The sequence below is a fragment of the Osmerus mordax genome, chromosome 27 (assembly GCF_038355195.1).
Source record: "Osmerus mordax isolate fOsmMor3 chromosome 27, fOsmMor3.pri, whole genome shotgun sequence".
NCBI lineage: Eukaryota > Metazoa > Chordata > Actinopteri > Osmeriformes > Osmeridae > Osmerus > Osmerus mordax.
In genome coordinates, this window is record NC_090076.1 from 4,334,867 (window position 1) to 4,350,792 (window position 15,926).

General features: G+C 41.4%; 3 protein-coding genes across 8 annotated transcripts; 2 read left to right on the top strand and 1 right to left on the bottom strand.

Annotated features, from left to right (window-relative positions):
- Window positions 1-154: 154 nt before the first annotated feature.
- Window positions 155-7,617, top strand: acot11b (acyl-CoA thioesterase 11b). 3 transcript variants are annotated; one of them, XM_067230282.1, is made up of 16 exons: window positions 155-340; window positions 1,142-1,341; window positions 1,625-1,694; window positions 1,866-1,926; window positions 2,022-2,123; window positions 2,304-2,439; window positions 2,642-2,795; window positions 3,349-3,468; window positions 3,618-3,756; window positions 3,935-3,990; window positions 4,150-4,216; window positions 4,367-4,450; window positions 4,908-5,041; window positions 5,674-5,805; window positions 6,203-6,329; window positions 6,496-7,617. In XM_067230282.1, exons 2-16 carry the CDS (start codon window positions 1,152-1,154, stop codon window positions 6,652-6,654), a joined length of 1,731 nt encoding a protein of 576 aa, XP_067086383.1. In that variant the 5' UTR covers window positions 155-340; window positions 1,142-1,151; the 3' UTR covers window positions 6,655-7,617. The 3 variants fall into 3 exon arrangements, with proteins under 3 accessions (XP_067086383.1, XP_067086384.1, XP_067086385.1); XM_067230283.1 differs by having other exon boundaries at window positions 1,147-1,341; XM_067230284.1 differs by lacking the exon at window positions 6,203-6,329.
- Window positions 7,605-14,105, bottom strand: lrriq3 (leucine rich repeats and IQ motif containing 3). 4 transcript variants are annotated; one of them, XM_067230279.1, is made up of 12 exons: window positions 13,993-14,105; window positions 13,794-13,865; window positions 11,627-11,676; window positions 11,072-11,155; window positions 10,624-10,930; window positions 10,160-10,483; window positions 9,739-9,869; window positions 9,497-9,647; window positions 9,236-9,307; window positions 9,034-9,160; window positions 8,222-8,951; window positions 7,605-7,904 (listed from the first exon to the last, which is right to left on the bottom strand). In XM_067230279.1, exons 5-12 carry the CDS (start codon window positions 10,894-10,896, stop codon window positions 7,736-7,738), a joined length of 1,977 nt encoding a protein of 658 aa, XP_067086380.1. In that variant the 5' UTR covers window positions 10,897-10,930; window positions 11,072-11,155; window positions 11,627-11,676; window positions 13,794-13,865; window positions 13,993-14,105; the 3' UTR covers window positions 7,605-7,735. The 4 variants fall into 4 exon arrangements, with proteins under 4 accessions (XP_067086380.1, XP_067086379.1, XP_067086378.1 ...); XM_067230278.1 differs by lacking the exon at window positions 11,072-11,155 and having other exon boundaries at window positions 13,794-14,040; XM_067230277.1 differs by lacking the exon at window positions 11,072-11,155 and having other exon boundaries at window positions 11,627-11,787; window positions 13,794-14,040.
- Window positions 10,945-15,645, top strand: fpgt (fucose-1-phosphate guanylyltransferase). The gene is made up of 4 exons (XM_067230281.1): window positions 10,945-11,541; window positions 11,629-11,796; window positions 13,767-13,859; window positions 14,003-15,645. The coding sequence occupies exons 1-4, from the start codon at window positions 11,469-11,471 to the stop codon at window positions 15,412-15,414; spliced, it is 1,746 nt and encodes a 581-aa protein (XP_067086382.1). The 5' UTR covers window positions 10,945-11,468; the 3' UTR covers window positions 15,415-15,645.
- Window positions 15,646-15,926: the final 281 nt, after the last annotated feature.

Below are 15,926 nucleotides of genomic sequence, written 5' to 3' on the forward strand. Positions count from 1 at the left end.
GAGTAGTAACTCCCCCACATTCATTAAAACATGCTTTCACTTCAGTGCTTACAATTCTAAAATGTAATCTATCTTTAAAGTTCCACCTTAAAAACTGTAAACAAGGCATGCAAGTTTGGATATCACCAGAGATCCCTACTCAGTCGCGAAATGCCACTCTTAGACGGAGGGTGTGAGAAAGGGGGAGTAACGGGGATATCGCTATCATAATGCCTCCATGGGACAGACGGTATGTGCGTAGACGTTTGTGAGGCTCCAATAGGCTCGTTTCTCTTCTTGGGTACATTTCTTTGAACCAATGTGACCTTACCATTTGCTGCAGCCAATTGCGTACTTTTAGGTAAGCATATATTGAGTTGGAAATGTATGGAAAAATGTTAGCCTATATAAATGTTTTCACAGGCTAAGAACTTTAGGCGTTTTGTTTTTGTAGTTTTTCTTTTTTTGTTGTTGCTCACGCTCCTAACATGTTTATTATGACCTCGTTATTCACGTTTGAGCTGCAATCCAATGTCGCATGTCTAGCGAGCACGAGAGTAGAGACTGTTGACCGCTACATATGAATTGAGGACTGCAAACCTGGAGCAGATTCCGGCATTGGTCTTCTGCTCATTTATAACTTACATTCATGAGAAGGGTGACGTTTTGACATTTACATTAGTAACATATTCTCAGCAAACGAATGATTCAAATTAGTCAGACACTTTCTACTTACTATCGACTTTAAAACGTTGTGGTGTTAGGCTATGGTCAGTTGAGCAATGTGTCAGACGACAAATTGAGCTGCAGATTATTTCGACCTAAGCACAGTTTTAAGAGCACAAAACCCCTTGTATACGCTATTACATGAATCTTAAATCTGCAACTAGTGGCGTTTTTCTCCTTGGAGCAGTATAATATAGTTAATACATTATTTATTAATTCCCTTTATACTAATTCACTGCAATGTGATATTAGCAAAATAACCCAGAGAGTGAATTAGTTCACCATGGATTGTTTGTAATATTCATGTGAGAATGGAAGGCTATAGTTCACTTCAAGATGCACAGCTGTGTCAGATCAAAGCAATGTGCTGCTTAGACCCAAATCAGACTGAAATAACCTAATCATACTGTATATTGTACCCCTAATGTTCTACCAGTTCAGTCATTATGGCATCTGATACGAAGGATGCTGACCCTCTGGAGGACTGTCTCTTAATCCTGGAGAGTGGAGAGGTATACAGAAACCCTACTGAGGTTAAGATGAGCCAAATAGTCCTTCCGTGCCATGCAAACCACTGTGGCGAGCTCAGCGTAGGCCAACTGCTTAAGTGGATGGACTCAACGGCCTGCCTCTCTGGTAACTCTGGACAATATGTGAATGCTGGTTGGGTAGGCACACAGTGCCATGTTTCACATAACAAAACAGTTTAGTTTAATGGTGCTAAGTATGCTCTTTGTCTGACATAGTCAGGTATTGACCCAGGTCATGCAAATCCATTCAACCATCATTCAAGCTTTGACATAATGATAATAATGAGGCATTGTTGTTTCCTGTCACTAATTGGGCATTGTTGTTTAATAATATACTGTATATCATTGAAAAATCTATAATGTTTTGAATGTCTTGATGCCATTTCCAGCTGAGAGACATGCAGGATGTTCATGCATTACTGCATCTGTCGATGATATTCATTTTGAGCACACCATTGGGTAAGTGTTCTCAAGATCTTTAGTGGTCCATTAGACCAGCCTAGTTGTTGTTTTCTTTATATATGTGTGTGTGGACTGTGTTCTCAAAAGGAGGCTGAGGCGACATATGTGTTTACACTGTAACCATTGTACAGTGTTGATAGTAAAAATAAGTCTTCTTTCTGTATCTAGGGTTGGACAAGTGGTTAACATTAAAGCAAAAGTCAACAGAGCCTTCACATCCAGTATGGAGGTTTGTTCATGTCCATTTTTATTATTATTTTAAGTCCTTGCTTCCTCGTATGCTCTTTGGCCATTATGTGTTCAGATGGTTGATGTCACTTCCAGGTGGGCATTTTGGTCACCTGTGAGGACCTATTCACTAACTGCCATTGGAAGGTGTGCCATGCCTTTGGCACCTTTGTGGCCCGACGCACAGAGGCTGGAAAGGTTAGGTCAACAGGGAGGCGGTGGAGTCTCTGACTTTTATGTATTTCACTCAAAAGTATTTCATTCAAAAGTGAGCACCACAGACCCCTCTAACACTGTGTGTGTTTGTCTGTTTCTGTTTGTCTGTCTCTTCCCATTCATCGGTATGTTCTTGGGTGTGAATTTGTGTGGTGTTTGCAGGTACAGCTGAAGCAGGTGATCCCACACACGCAGGCTGAACAGATGGAGTACAGCATTGCAGCCGAGAGGAGAAGGATGAGGCTCATCCATGCCGAGATCATCACAGACCTGCTGAGCAGCAGCACGGCGCAGCTAGGTACAGCCAAGTCCACAGGAAGTACACATAGAATCGTTAAGCTTCATCACAGACATGCACCACGTTATAACCACAAGGTTCAGAAGCACCAACGCTAACTTGTGTAACATGCGTTCATGTGTAAACTTGTGTGCTTCTGTCTGTCTCTCTCCACCTTTCCCATCTTCTGTTTTCCTGTGCGTGTGTGTGTTCGTGCCAACAGGGGAGTGCCAGGAGTTCCAAGGTGCAGTGCCAGCCGAGAGAACCCAGGTGGAAAGTGTGGAGTTGGTGTTGCCACCACATGCTAATCACCAGGTCAGCACCTTTGGAGGTCAGATCATGGCCTGGATGGAGAATGTGGCCACCATTGCTGCAAGGTGAGCCTGCCTATCTTTTCAGCAAGACATTGAACATAAATGTAAATCATTTGCAGGTATTGATGTATATTTACATACAGTGTATCCAGTGTATATTAAGGGTTTAACGATACACCCGATACTTATCACGATACTGGGTGTACAATACAGTATGTATCACAATATTTTAAACAACATTTTAAATGAAAATGAAATTCAATTTACTGATTTATTTCCAAAACATTAAACATTTTCATTAATTTTCTTTGTTGTACATACAATTTAATTAACTCAGTTCAAGCGATTTCTGTGAATGCAATGAATGCACGCATGACGCAGGTGCAAAGTAGGTCACTTTCTGGTAGCTCAACCAATAGGATCAAACGGGGGTCATATTGTAATAATATTGCCATAACTCTACGATACATATTGTAATAAGTTTGTATTGCGATATATTATTCCACGATATATTGTTACACCCCTAGTATATGTGTATATATATGTGTATGTATACATATACAGTGTGATTCACTTAAGACTCCCTTCTTCCATTGCTTTCTGTCCCTCGGCCTAGCCGTCTGTGTAATGCCCATCCTACTCTGAGGACCATAGACATGTTTCACTTCCGGGGCCCGTCTCACATTGGTGATCGCCTGGTGCTTAAGGCCATTGTGAACAATTCCTTCAAGAACAGGTGGGTCCTGACAACAGATGAGCTCCGTACAACTCCTCCGACAGCAAACATGTGACCGGGAACAAGTTCGACAAGTCTCATGTTCGTTGAGGCAGTTTTCTATGATGTGATTATGTTCAATTACACGTGTGTCGTTGGTGTTGATATAGCATGGAGGTGGGGGTGTGTGCAGAAGCCTATAAGGGTGGAGAACCGTTGCGCCACATCAACAGTGCCTTCATGACCTTTGAGGTTCTAGACAGCGACAGGAAGCCTTGCACGTTGCCACGGATACGTCCTGAACTCGTGGTGAGTTCTGGTTCTGACCTCTGTTAAACTGCCTAAAATTAGCTATGGACTGTGCTGTGTATGTTTGTGCCCAACCTTTGCAGCAGAGAATATCATCAGCTGACATAGGACTGACATGGAACAAAATCTTCTATCTGTCAAAAGGTCTCCCAATGGTTAACCTTCATTTAACCCACAGGATGGAAAGAGGCGTTACCAGGAGGCAATAGCCAGAAAGAAGATCCGTCTTGACAGGTCCGTAGTAATATAGAAAGTTTTTCTGTGGTTCACATGTAGGCTAACTTTGTTTATGTAGTTTATATGTACACCTATTTATGTAATGATGTAACAGCACAAACGTTTTGTAAATTTGTAAAAAAAAAAAAAGAGAGACTATTTTATGCCTGTCTACAGGAAGTATATCTTCTCCTGCAAGCAGACTGAGGTCCCTCTTTCTGTGCCTTGGGACCTCAGTAACCAGGTAACTTACTGGTACCTCCTTAAATACGACTCTACACACGCGATCGGCGACCATGCTCTCTACTGACCCACTGTGGCCAGGCTTGCTTTTCTTTTTCTTTTCTAAACCACAATTATCCTCTTTAGTGTTTAAATCCAGTTCTGTTTTCAGATGTACCTCAGCTACAACAATGTGTCGGCACTAAAACTTTTAGCCGCGAGAAACAACTGGATGTTAAGCTCTGAGAAAAATAAGGTCAGTATTGTTTGTAGCTGTAGAATGCACAAAATGACATACTAAATGTTCCAACATTTTTCAACCCCTCTTCCTATACACCCTACAAATAAACAATATTTATTTGGACAGGTGAAAATGTGCAGTCAGTCATGCTGACTATTATCAAAGTAGGTCAACATTGTTTTGAATAAGGGGATATGACGAGAGCCTTATAGAGTATACTATGTCCAAAATAATTTAGTCTTTGTTCAAAACTGGGACTCGTCTGCATGAAAGGACAATTTTAATTATTGTTATGTTACAGCATTGAGACTATTTATTTATTACTATTGCAGCATGCATGCTATCTTATGATCATATTCCTTAGCCTGTTTTCTTTTTGAAATCCTTCATGTGCTTTACTGTAGTGACTTAAAAAATAAGAATGTATTCAACGGCTGCTTCTGCCTGTCATGGCTATTGTTTTCTCTCCCAGGTCAGTCTGTACACACTGGAAGAAAACCACGTGTTGTGTTTTAAGATCGAGACCCATGTGAATGTCCCAGCAGAGCAGACATTCCATCTGCTTTCAGATCTCAGTAAGAGACATAAATGGGACAAGCATTATGAGTGAGTAGCAGAGGCAACGATACTGCCATGCCTTGGCATGTCACAACACAACACAACACTGCAGCAAGGTGTAACTGTAATTAAACACGTTAGGACTGCATGAAGTCATAAACGTTTTTTTTATTTTTATTATTATTAAGAGATTGTTTTTATGGGTTGTCTATCAAGATGTGTACATTTTCTTCTATAAATAATTTGGTTGCTTTCTTGTTGGTAGGAGCACAACAATGTTGCATGATGCTTATAGAAATTATTCTGATTCTTTCACAATTTCACATATTGTTGTGACAGACATTGATCTGGATTAAATATATGTATTTAGGAAATAAGTAGCAAATAAGTAAGACATTGCTGTTACATGTTCAGACCCTTTTGAATGAGACTGCAGATTGAGCTTAGCTGCTTTCTTTGTTCTTTGAGAAGCCTCTGGAATTTGATTGCAGTCCACATGACACAATTGGGTAATAGGGCATACAAGAAAAACAAACATATATCTAAAGTAGGTCCCCCAGTCCCACAAAAGTCAAAGGGTCGGAATATAGTGTATTTAGAACGATCTAATTGATTTCACTGTCTCCTGGATGTTGGTCCCTAGATCTAGACCATGTTTTTCCCCTTTCTGTCTTCTACAGACAATGTGACGTGATAAACCAGGCTGATGAAGAAGACACTATTTACCAGGTGGCCACTCCTTCCGTTTCTAAAGGGGGTAAAGGCCAGGACTTCATTCTGCTGGCCTCCAGGAGGAAACCTTGTGATATCGGGTACATTGACCTTGGTCACCGACCAACTGACTTTCATTGTTGTTAGATCTCTGCACTCCAATAATTTTTTGATCTTTCTTACACTGTGTCCTCACTATACCTAGGCATTTAAATGCTGTTCCTGTGCAAGAGTCTATATAAGCACTTATTTTGTCAAAAAGGCTGTTTCATTCAAATTGATGTTGCGAACCACTTCCACCCAGCGAGTTCGCAAATGACAGGCAAACTTCATCACAAAATCATGAAGATAACAGTACAGTGGGGACACACTGTCACAAGCTTGTGTTCTTTTATTTTGCCTGACTTCTCTCTATTCTCCTCGACTGTGTCTGTTTAAATGCACAGCACTCTTTTCTTACAGCCTCTTCTTATTTGATTATCATTTTGTCCCTCTCAGGGACCCTTACCTGATTGCCTTGCGCTCTGTCACTCTGCCCACCCACCCTCCCACTGAGGACTATACCAGGGGAGAGGTGCTTTGTGCTGGTTTCACTATCTGGGCGGAGTCCAGTACAGTCACCAAGGTGGGCAAATGGGGGCTCTTTATTGAGTCCAAAAAGAGGGCCACAGACTCCATGCGTAATTCATCCATGCTCATTTCATGGTCCTAATGCTTGTATGAGTTTTGGATGTACGTGAGAGATGCAGAATTTCCGTCACTGATCTCCATGTTTGTATGTTTTGCATCAGATCTCCTACTACAACCAGGCCACTCCAGGGGTGCTTCCGTACATATCCACAGACATTGCTGGACTCTCCTCCAGCTTCTGCAGCACCTTCTCCTCCTGCAAGCAGTACCTGGAGGAAAACAGAGACAGCCTGGCTGCCCTGCACCCCTCTGCACTGTGAGGTCTTAACCACAGAAAGCTGTGTCCCAAACTGCCCAAAACACCATACCTTCCTCATAACACTGCCATATTTTCACCAGGAGAATGGTACCTTACTTCTCTCCCTCTGATACAGTGGTCTTCAAACCAGGTCCTCAGGGCACTGTATGTTCTACATGTTTCCCTACCCCAACACAACCAATTTAAAAAAATTGTCATTAGCAGTTTCTGTAGAAGCCTCATAATGACCATTTATTTGAATTGGGTGTGTTGGATCAGGGAAACATCCAAAACATACAGAACGGGCCCTGAGGACCAGGGTCGAAGACTACTGCTCTAATGCACTGTATAAAATGGTCCTTCCTGACTGTCCTTCGCCTTTCTGTAGGATGAGAGAATGGTACTGTCATCGATTAGCCTCACTTTCCTGAACTAGGATGACAGAGAAGTTGTTCACGCAGTTATGCCCTGGGGAAAAGCCTGACTGTCTGTACCCCTCCCTTTGCCAGTTAGTGGTTTGTAACTTGTCAGCACAAGTTAACTGTGTTATTACTTGTTTAGTAGTTACATTCTGATCCAGTTTACATAATTCCAGAACAGGCTTTGGTACACAATGTTCCAGCTGCTTAACACCCATTAACACAAATAATTAAAATTCAAATGATAATCTCACTTGATACTTGTGCAATACTAATATGCAGTTTAATCTATTGTGTCTGGGCATTGGAGTGAAACTTACCTCCTAAAATTATAATTTTTAGTCGAATGTCCTTGCGTTAGTGAAAGTAATATTTGTACATTGGCTGTGAAATGATGAATTCAAGCACTTTGATTTGAAACAGTGTATTTTAGAAGTTACATACAGTATTGATTTGAAGACAATGATGTGGACTCTGGCCAAGTATCTAACATACCTAGTAGCCATGATTTCATTCAAACGTCATATACCAGTGAAACAATAAACACAGTGTACCAGTAGACATTTTTCTGTTTGATTCATTTCTTTCATTTTCACACCTCACTTTACATTTCTTGTTCAGTCATTAAAGTCATCAAAATAAGTTAAATGAACCTATGAGAGGAAGTGCAGAAGAGGGAGGATGCTATAAAGATGGATTGACTGGCAAAGGCTGCAAGACCCTCTTGTAATGCTTTGTCTTTACACTGGCCACTCTGGCCTGGGCCTGGAGGAGCCGGTGGTTGTGCTTGATAGCCAGATGTGTGTCTCTGTTCACACGGGAAGTGATGGCTGCATCCTTCACAGACCTCTTCCTACAAAACCAAACAAAAACTTTTCTCTAGTTTAGAGCATTGAAACGTTGTAACTACATGCTCTTATGTTTCTTCCCATTGGCACATATTTGCTTATCACAATGTATGCTCATGTTTTGGCTACCCACAATGTTTTTGGGGCTATCTCGTTGTTTATGATCATTGACCTGTGCACTTTTTGTAAAGCTCTCTCTTGGAAGGCGCTTTGGATAAAAGTGTCTGCTAAATGAATAAATGGTTGTGTTTAAAGAACAATTAGAAAACGAGAGCCAAAGACTATCTGCTCTAAACCTCTGGTTGCCTATGTGGCTCTGTACCTGTCCTCCTGGTTTTCCTGGATGAGTTTCTTCTTGGACTGGGCCTGCATCTTTTTACTGTCCACTTGAACTCGCTTCTCCTGTCGCTTATCATGTTGCCTCTGCCGCATATTATTCTTATTGATCACCCTGGCCAGCGAGGTGTGCTGCCCATTGAAGGTCGTTACCAGTGCCCACTCCGATGCCCGTCTACGCTTCTCCTCGATGAAGCCTGCGTGCTTTTGTCTGACAGCCTGTATCTCTCTGTCCTGGCATGCCTTCAGATGGTTTAGAGCACCCTCCATCTGTGCTTGCTCGTTTTCCTTCTGCTGGAGGACCTTCGTCCTTAGTGAATCCAGGAAGTAGAGACGGTAGTCTCTGGCGCCCTCCCTCCTCGACTGGCACTGGATGACGTGTTCTGCCCGTTTTCTTAGAGTCTCGGTCCGCTCCCTCGTCTCATAGGCGCGCTCTATGACCTGGAAGGGGGCAAAGCTGATGGAGCCATGGCAGCGGCCCATTAGCCTTTGCTCAGCGGTGACGAATGAGGGCCGTGGGTGGGGGCGTACGGGCGGCTCACTGTGCTGGGAATGGAAGAGATGGATTGACCTCCGGATGTCCTGTCCGGCCTGGTGACGGGCGTTGAGCATGTCACTGCCTTGCTCGCATTGGTGGAACCTGGCCTTGAAGCCATGCACCCAGAAACTCCAATTCCCAAGCTCTCCTTGGAAACATGGCTCCTGTCCTAATAGGCCTAATCGGTGAGGGAAAGCAAAATCATATATTAAAAACATTTGTACTTCTGTTAGAGTTGTCTCTCAAATAACTTAAATGACCTTTTCCTTCAACATGTTTAATCCTTGTAGGCTTGATTATTTTGCTTTGCTGCAGGCTGTTGTATAGAGGGCACAAGTCCTTTTTTCTAAACTGTTGTGATGCAAAACTTGTTTCCTCATGAAAATCCTGTAAGAAAAAAAAAGGTTTAAGCCTATTTGTGTTATCTATGGTGTACCGAGTACACACACCATTTTGTTATACCTCTGGACTTGTCGTCAGTCTTTTCAGGTTCACATTCAATCTCTTGATTTTCATATCACCCTCCTTTTGCATCTGGGAATAAAATCCTCAAATTATTATTTTGTTTTTAAGTTTAATTATTGTTTTACATTTTTATAGTTTATCTTAAAACAGATGTCCCGACTGTATCCATGTGTCGGCAACCTGAGCACTATGAGGGCATTCCTGAGAGCTAAATATAATGTAAATTAGGTGAGTCTGTGACTGTGGAGTGGTTCATACCTGCATCTGCTTGTCAATGTGACATTCTTTGACCCAGTGTTCACCTCGGTTTGCTTTAGATCTCACTTTGACTTCACAAGTGGTCTCTGCTGAGTCGATTGATTGGATTCTGATCTTCCCTCGACACAGTACCACTGTGGCAGATGGCAATCTGCAACAAACAAGATTTGACTGAAATTACATTTTACCGTTAGCACATAAACGCAGAGAGTAGGACATTTGCCATTAAGTTAATTACTTACCTAAACCTTTTCCTGGTCAGATAACCCCGAATATATCGCTGAATAATCAATGTTGGGGAGTGAAGTGACTGGATCCTGTTAATCGCTGATATTATGTTATGAATTGTTTGCATTTCACTTCGATAGGATTCCTTTATGGGGTGAGATACAAGGAGGTTATCAAAGGAGTTACGTGAACAAATGATAGAACAGACATTAGACATTCTACTGCATATAAGGAGTCAGGTGGCTGAGCGGTTAGGGAATCGGGCTAGTAATCTGAAGGTTGCCAGTTCGATTCCCGGCCGTGTCAAATGACGTTGTGTCTTGGCAAGGCACTTCACCCTACTTGCCTGTACTTACTGTAAGTCGCTCTGGATAAGAGCGTCTGCTAAATGACTAAATGTAAATATAAGAGTGCAGTGACAATATGGGTACAAACCGTCTGAGAGGATGACCCAGTGTTCAAGTAAAAGTGAGGATTCAGAGATTTGAATCTGAAGGGGAGACACCAATTCTCAATGATCTCCTCGTCAGATATCACATAGTTATCAAGAGCCTTGAGTGACCATATGCTGTTGACAATGCAGTGTCTATAGTTTGCCTTTAAGCTAAGAGGAGTATCGTAAAGGGTTAAGGCTGTGAGGTTCTGGCAATTGGCCAATCCTTGAATATTCTTCCTGGTGGCCACATTGTTGTCATGGAGATAAAGAAGCTGCAGTCTTTTCAAACTGTCCCAAAACACTCCATTGGGAAGTTGGGTTATCTGAAAGAAACATTGTATGGCTGTAATTATTGGCTAACATTATAGACAAACTTAAATCAAAGAGGGGAAAAAACAAAAAATACTGTTGTGTTATACAATCTCTTGAATTATAATTATTATAATTATTGCCATGTCCTTACCTGATTTCCCCTCAGATCCAACTTTACTAAATGCACACATTCAATTAGAGAATCAATATTGCTTATGAAGTTGTCTGCCAGAATGCAGATCTTCAATGACTTGCAGCATTCAATGTTTTCTACATCCCTTAAAAGTAAATGATTCAATCTGACTACAACTATATGCTGAATATCAGTTTCCCTCTCTTCCTGATTCAAACCTTGCCCATGGCTCAATATAAAGGATTCTGAGCATGTCACCAGGTAAGCTTTCTGGGCATGAACTGAATTCATGTCTTGTTATTTGGAAAGAGTCTTCACATTTTCTCTATGGAAAAGGCAATTCACAAATTGATTACTACAAAATATACTGTAAATAAAAATTAACATCTTCATTTCAAGAGATTCGAAAAGACAGAAGAAAATATCATTCTGTCCGAATTAGAAAAATTAGTGACCTTATACTCACGTGGAAGCTGTCCTAATGATTACAAGCGTGTTGTTGTCATGACTACAAGTCACGTTCACTAAATCGTGTATTCTCATAATTATTCTTAAAAATTGATTAATCTTACAGGTAGTTTATTTAACAGCAATTTACAATTTACTTTCTAGTTACACGTTCGCTATATTGTAAAATATGATACAATATCACTTCTGAACTAATTGGCTACACTCGTTCAATGGAACGATCCCATTTAATCATGTGACTAAACCCGGAAGTGTCTGAGGACAAGGAACTGGCAGCACAGACAAGTTAACAAGAGTCAGTGCTACATTTGTACTTTAAGGTGAAAGTGTTTAGAAAGTCTGGGAAACTAATGTATGTACATGTTAGGGATATAGAGCAATTCTGAGGCAGGAAAATGAATGAACTAAAGAGTCAAAAATTGCAAAATGCAACAAAAGAAAAACGGAGAAAATTCAATGCATTACGTGGTAAGTCCTAAGCTACTATACAAACCTGCCGAAATACAACGTGTTTTTTTTTGTTTTTCAACTTAGTTAAAACTTATGTACTTACAGGGAAAGAAGTGCAAAATGGAGAATTTTGGGATCTGGTGGTGATAACGTCTATGGATGAGCATCAGAAAGCAGCATATGAGCTTCAGATAACTGGTAAACTTGGAAGAAAAGAGCTGCCACTTGGCACACAATATCACGTGTTCTCAGATCCTCCTGGATCTAAAATAGGTGAGCAAATGTGATAAACCTTTCCTACAGGGGCGAATCTAGGTTCCCACTTTTGGGGGGGGGGGGGGGGGGGGGCTAAGCCCATAGATAAAACCTATTATTGTTCTCTCACATATATATTATTATTATTTTTATTATTCTTTTTGCCCCCCTAAAACTCAGTCAATATTTGGCCTACATAAACAACCTAGGTGTCAAAGGTTTCATCTTGGTAGCGATTGAGTTGCTTCTATTGGGATTTACGTTACGTTGCATGGTTTAGGCTCAAGTTAAGTTTTTGTGGCGAAAAGTGAAGCTAACGGTGGCTAATTTGCTAGCCACAGTCACTGACATTACTAACGTCACTACGTCACTAACGTCACAAAAACACGCGTGACTACCTGTAGCAGAACATTCGTTTCGCATCTGTTAACTTGGGGGATAGCTAGGCTAACTATAGCTTTACTGCAAGGCAGCTGCAGAAACGCCACAAGCAAAGAGGCCAGGGTGACTATTTACTCATTTTACTTTGTGATGTGAAACACAATTGTGAAATGTAATGTACAATATTAGCTGATATTATTAAGGAAGTAGGCCCACATCTACTTTCGGAAACGGTAGTCTACTATTTCACTGAAGCATTAGCATGACATTAGCCTCTGTTGCCCGGGCAACACATACTACAGTGGTCTATGATGCATCTGTTTTCAATCGTTAAAATAAACATTCCTCACAAATACATTTTCGTTGTAGGATTTATTATGACATTACATTACAAGTAAACGCTTTGTTGGTGAAATTATAAATCCCTGTGGTTTCAAACCAGTGTTGCTCACTGCAACGCTGTAGCCTACGCGAGACACACTACAAAAACATCTACTGTACACAGCTGTTTAGGAAGTCAAACAGCGACAGAACATGTTCGGCACTCCCCTTACTTAAATCAAAAGTCTTTCAATAGGTGAAACTATCTGACTACTAACCTGAACTTCATTGCCACAGCCTAAACTTTGTCAATCTGTTCATGAAAATAATAAACCTAAACTGTACAACGGAACGTTAAATCGAATTCAACCAACGCAATCGCTACCAAGACGAACACAGCAGTAGTCTAGTACTGTACTGTAGTAGTAGAATTTACCGGGGCAGCTTCTCCACAAAGAGCTATATCGCATTTTGCGTTGTTACTGACAATGATTGCTACCAGTGAGCTTTTTATGAATGAGCGATTTTCCACTAAATAAATGTCAAGCTTATTTACGTTTTGGGGGGCATATTTTCAGTTAGCAGATGGTACTGTTTGAATCGCGATTCCATCTTCTACCTGCCGGTAACGTCGTAGAATAATCTTCAAAGGGGGTTCTTTGTTAATGACTGAATGCATCGAGTAGGCTAAATGCTTGAAAATATCACGAGAAGGGAAAAACTTAAAAGGACGTTTAAGTCTGCCAAATGTATTCGTTTTGATTCAACGATGAGGCTGCCTCTTGCAGGGGAAATGAGAAGACATCTATTTCATTCTACACTTCACTCGTATTTTTAGTTGTAAATGAGCAGCAAAAAATATGCTTTTAAATCTATGTAATCTTTATAAATAATAAGTATGCATTTTTATATAACATATACAGAAATATCAGTTGTAAAAATGTCATTCAAAAACGGACCCCTGTACCGACGCAAACAAGCACACCCTACAATTTCCCCAGAAATTGTACCCTCTCTAGTTTTTCCTGTGACCCAGCAAAACTAGGGGGGTCTGGGGGCATGTTCCCCCAGAAGAAATTTTTGAAAATATCATTTTAAATAGTGTCCTCTAGTGGGTTTTAGGAAGATAATTCTTTTTTTTTTAATGATTTTTTTGGGTGGGGGCTAATGAAACTTTTGGGGGGGCTCCCCCAAAAATAGGGCTAGATACGCCCATGCTTTCATAAATAGCTAAAATTACTGCATCAAGTGTTGTGTAAACTAAGTGATTGAATGATTATTCCTAGGAAATGGAGGTTCAACCCTGTACTCACTCATGCAGTTGGATGAGATGTATGGGAAGGCTCTTGGCAGCTTTAGGGTGATACTGATCCATGCTGGTAAAGCTTTTTGTCATAATAATATTTTACTTACTTATTAGTGAAACATTGGCTGTTGTAAATAATTAAATACTTATAATTGTCAATAATTTGTTGCCTATATATAACCTCGGTTGTTCTCAAATTGCCTTACATTTCCCAAGGAGGTTTCAGCCAGCGTCTGCCCAATGCTAGTGCCCTGGGGAAGATCTTCACAGCACTGCCCCTGGGTGACCCACTGTACCAGATGCTAGAGCTCAAACTAGCCATGTATGTGGATTTCCCCTCACACATGAGGCCTGGTGTGTTGGTGACCTGTGCTGATGACATAGAGCTCTACAGCATAGCAGAGAACGAGAATATCAAGTTTGACAGGCCTGGCTTCACTGCTTTAGCCCATCCCTCTCCTCTCTCCATTGGAACAACACATGGAGTGTTTGTTTTGCAGTCTAACGAGGAGTCTGCAATCTCTGAGATGCAAAACCAGTCCTGCCTCCAGTTTCTACACAAGCCCAGTATTGACAAGATGCGTGACAGTGGTGCTGTTTGCAAGAGTCACAGTGGCTGTGCATTTACAAGGGATTCTGAGTTTGTGTACACAGACAGTACATATTATGTAGACAATGCTACTACAATGGCCCTGCTTGGCTTACTGCGAGAGATAGGACCTTTAAACTGTGAGATAGATGCGTATGGGGACTTTCTTCAGGCTCTGGGCCCCGATGCTACCATTGACTATACCAACAATACCACCAACGTCACCAAATGGGAAACAAGCCTAGTCAAGATTCGCCAGACAATTTTCCACCATCTCAGGGGAACTCCACTCAATGTCATCCTCCTCAACAACTCCAAATTCTACCACATTGGCACCACCACCGAATACCTCTTTCACTTTACAGAGGACCTGAGCTTGAGAAGTGAGCTGGGCCTTCTCTCCTCTGCCTTCAGTGTTTATCCATATGAAACCTTTGATAGGCCCACAATCTGCTGTGTCATGCACAGCGTCTTAGGTCCCAGCTGCTCTGTGTCCCCGCGGTCCGTGGTAGAGTACTGTAGGCTTGAGGCCAATGTGAAGGTGGGTGAAGGCTCCATCCTCAGTGGCTGCTGGGTCAACTCAAGCCTGTCCATCCCCGAGGGGGTCTTCATGCACTCGCTGTGTGTGAACCGCGAAGGCCAGAAAGGCTTTGCTACAGTTGCCTTTGGTATTGAAGACAACCTCAAACAGAGCGTGGAAGCCCCTTCCCACATTGAGAAGCTGAGTCTGTTCGGGGTGAGTCTTGTGAAGTGTCTAGCCTGTTGGAGTCTGGATAATGAAGTCCTGCATTTCTCGGGTAGCATGTCAAGCTGTAGGCTATGGAACGCCTGTCTGTTCCCTGTGTGTCCAGACCTGCGTACTTCATTCAACATGACTCTGGAGATGGTGCAGGCACTGCTCGGGAACTCTACCATCAAGCTTCCCTCAGACACCAAACTGACATCCATGGAGGAGGCCCTTCAGTGTAAGAACCTGGAGGAGATGCTCTCCTTTAGAGAAGGACTGTACGAGGACATAATGCAGAAGAAATGTAACTGAATGTAAGGTCACAGCTGGACTTTTGTCTGTTGAGTATCATCATGTTAACTTATGATTGAGACATATTTGCGCGTAATTGATGGGATTGAGTGTGTAAGATTTTGTAAGTGAAATATAGAAATGGTTCAATTTCAACCATGTAATTATGACATACACTACATAGATACATTTGACATTTAGTAATTTGTATGTGATAATGTGTGTAATTTGTACAGTATATATGTTGGGTAACCTGAGATTAAAATATAAATTAAATATAATTTCTGAAAATATGTGTATGTACTCTTTATTGTCCTTTTCAAGTTCAGTTTTCTTTTTTTTCGTTACTGCATTCAACTGATGCCCTATTGTGAGTAGGGCTGTTCGCTGAGTTATGCCAACGTTTAGCTATTTCCTGACACATCAAGGCCATTATGGTATGCCGATATCCCTCCTGAATATAGAGGTTGTGTCACATTTGCACTTAAAGAACAGTCATGCCACCAAAAGGCAAAACCTGGAAAGTAAGTAAC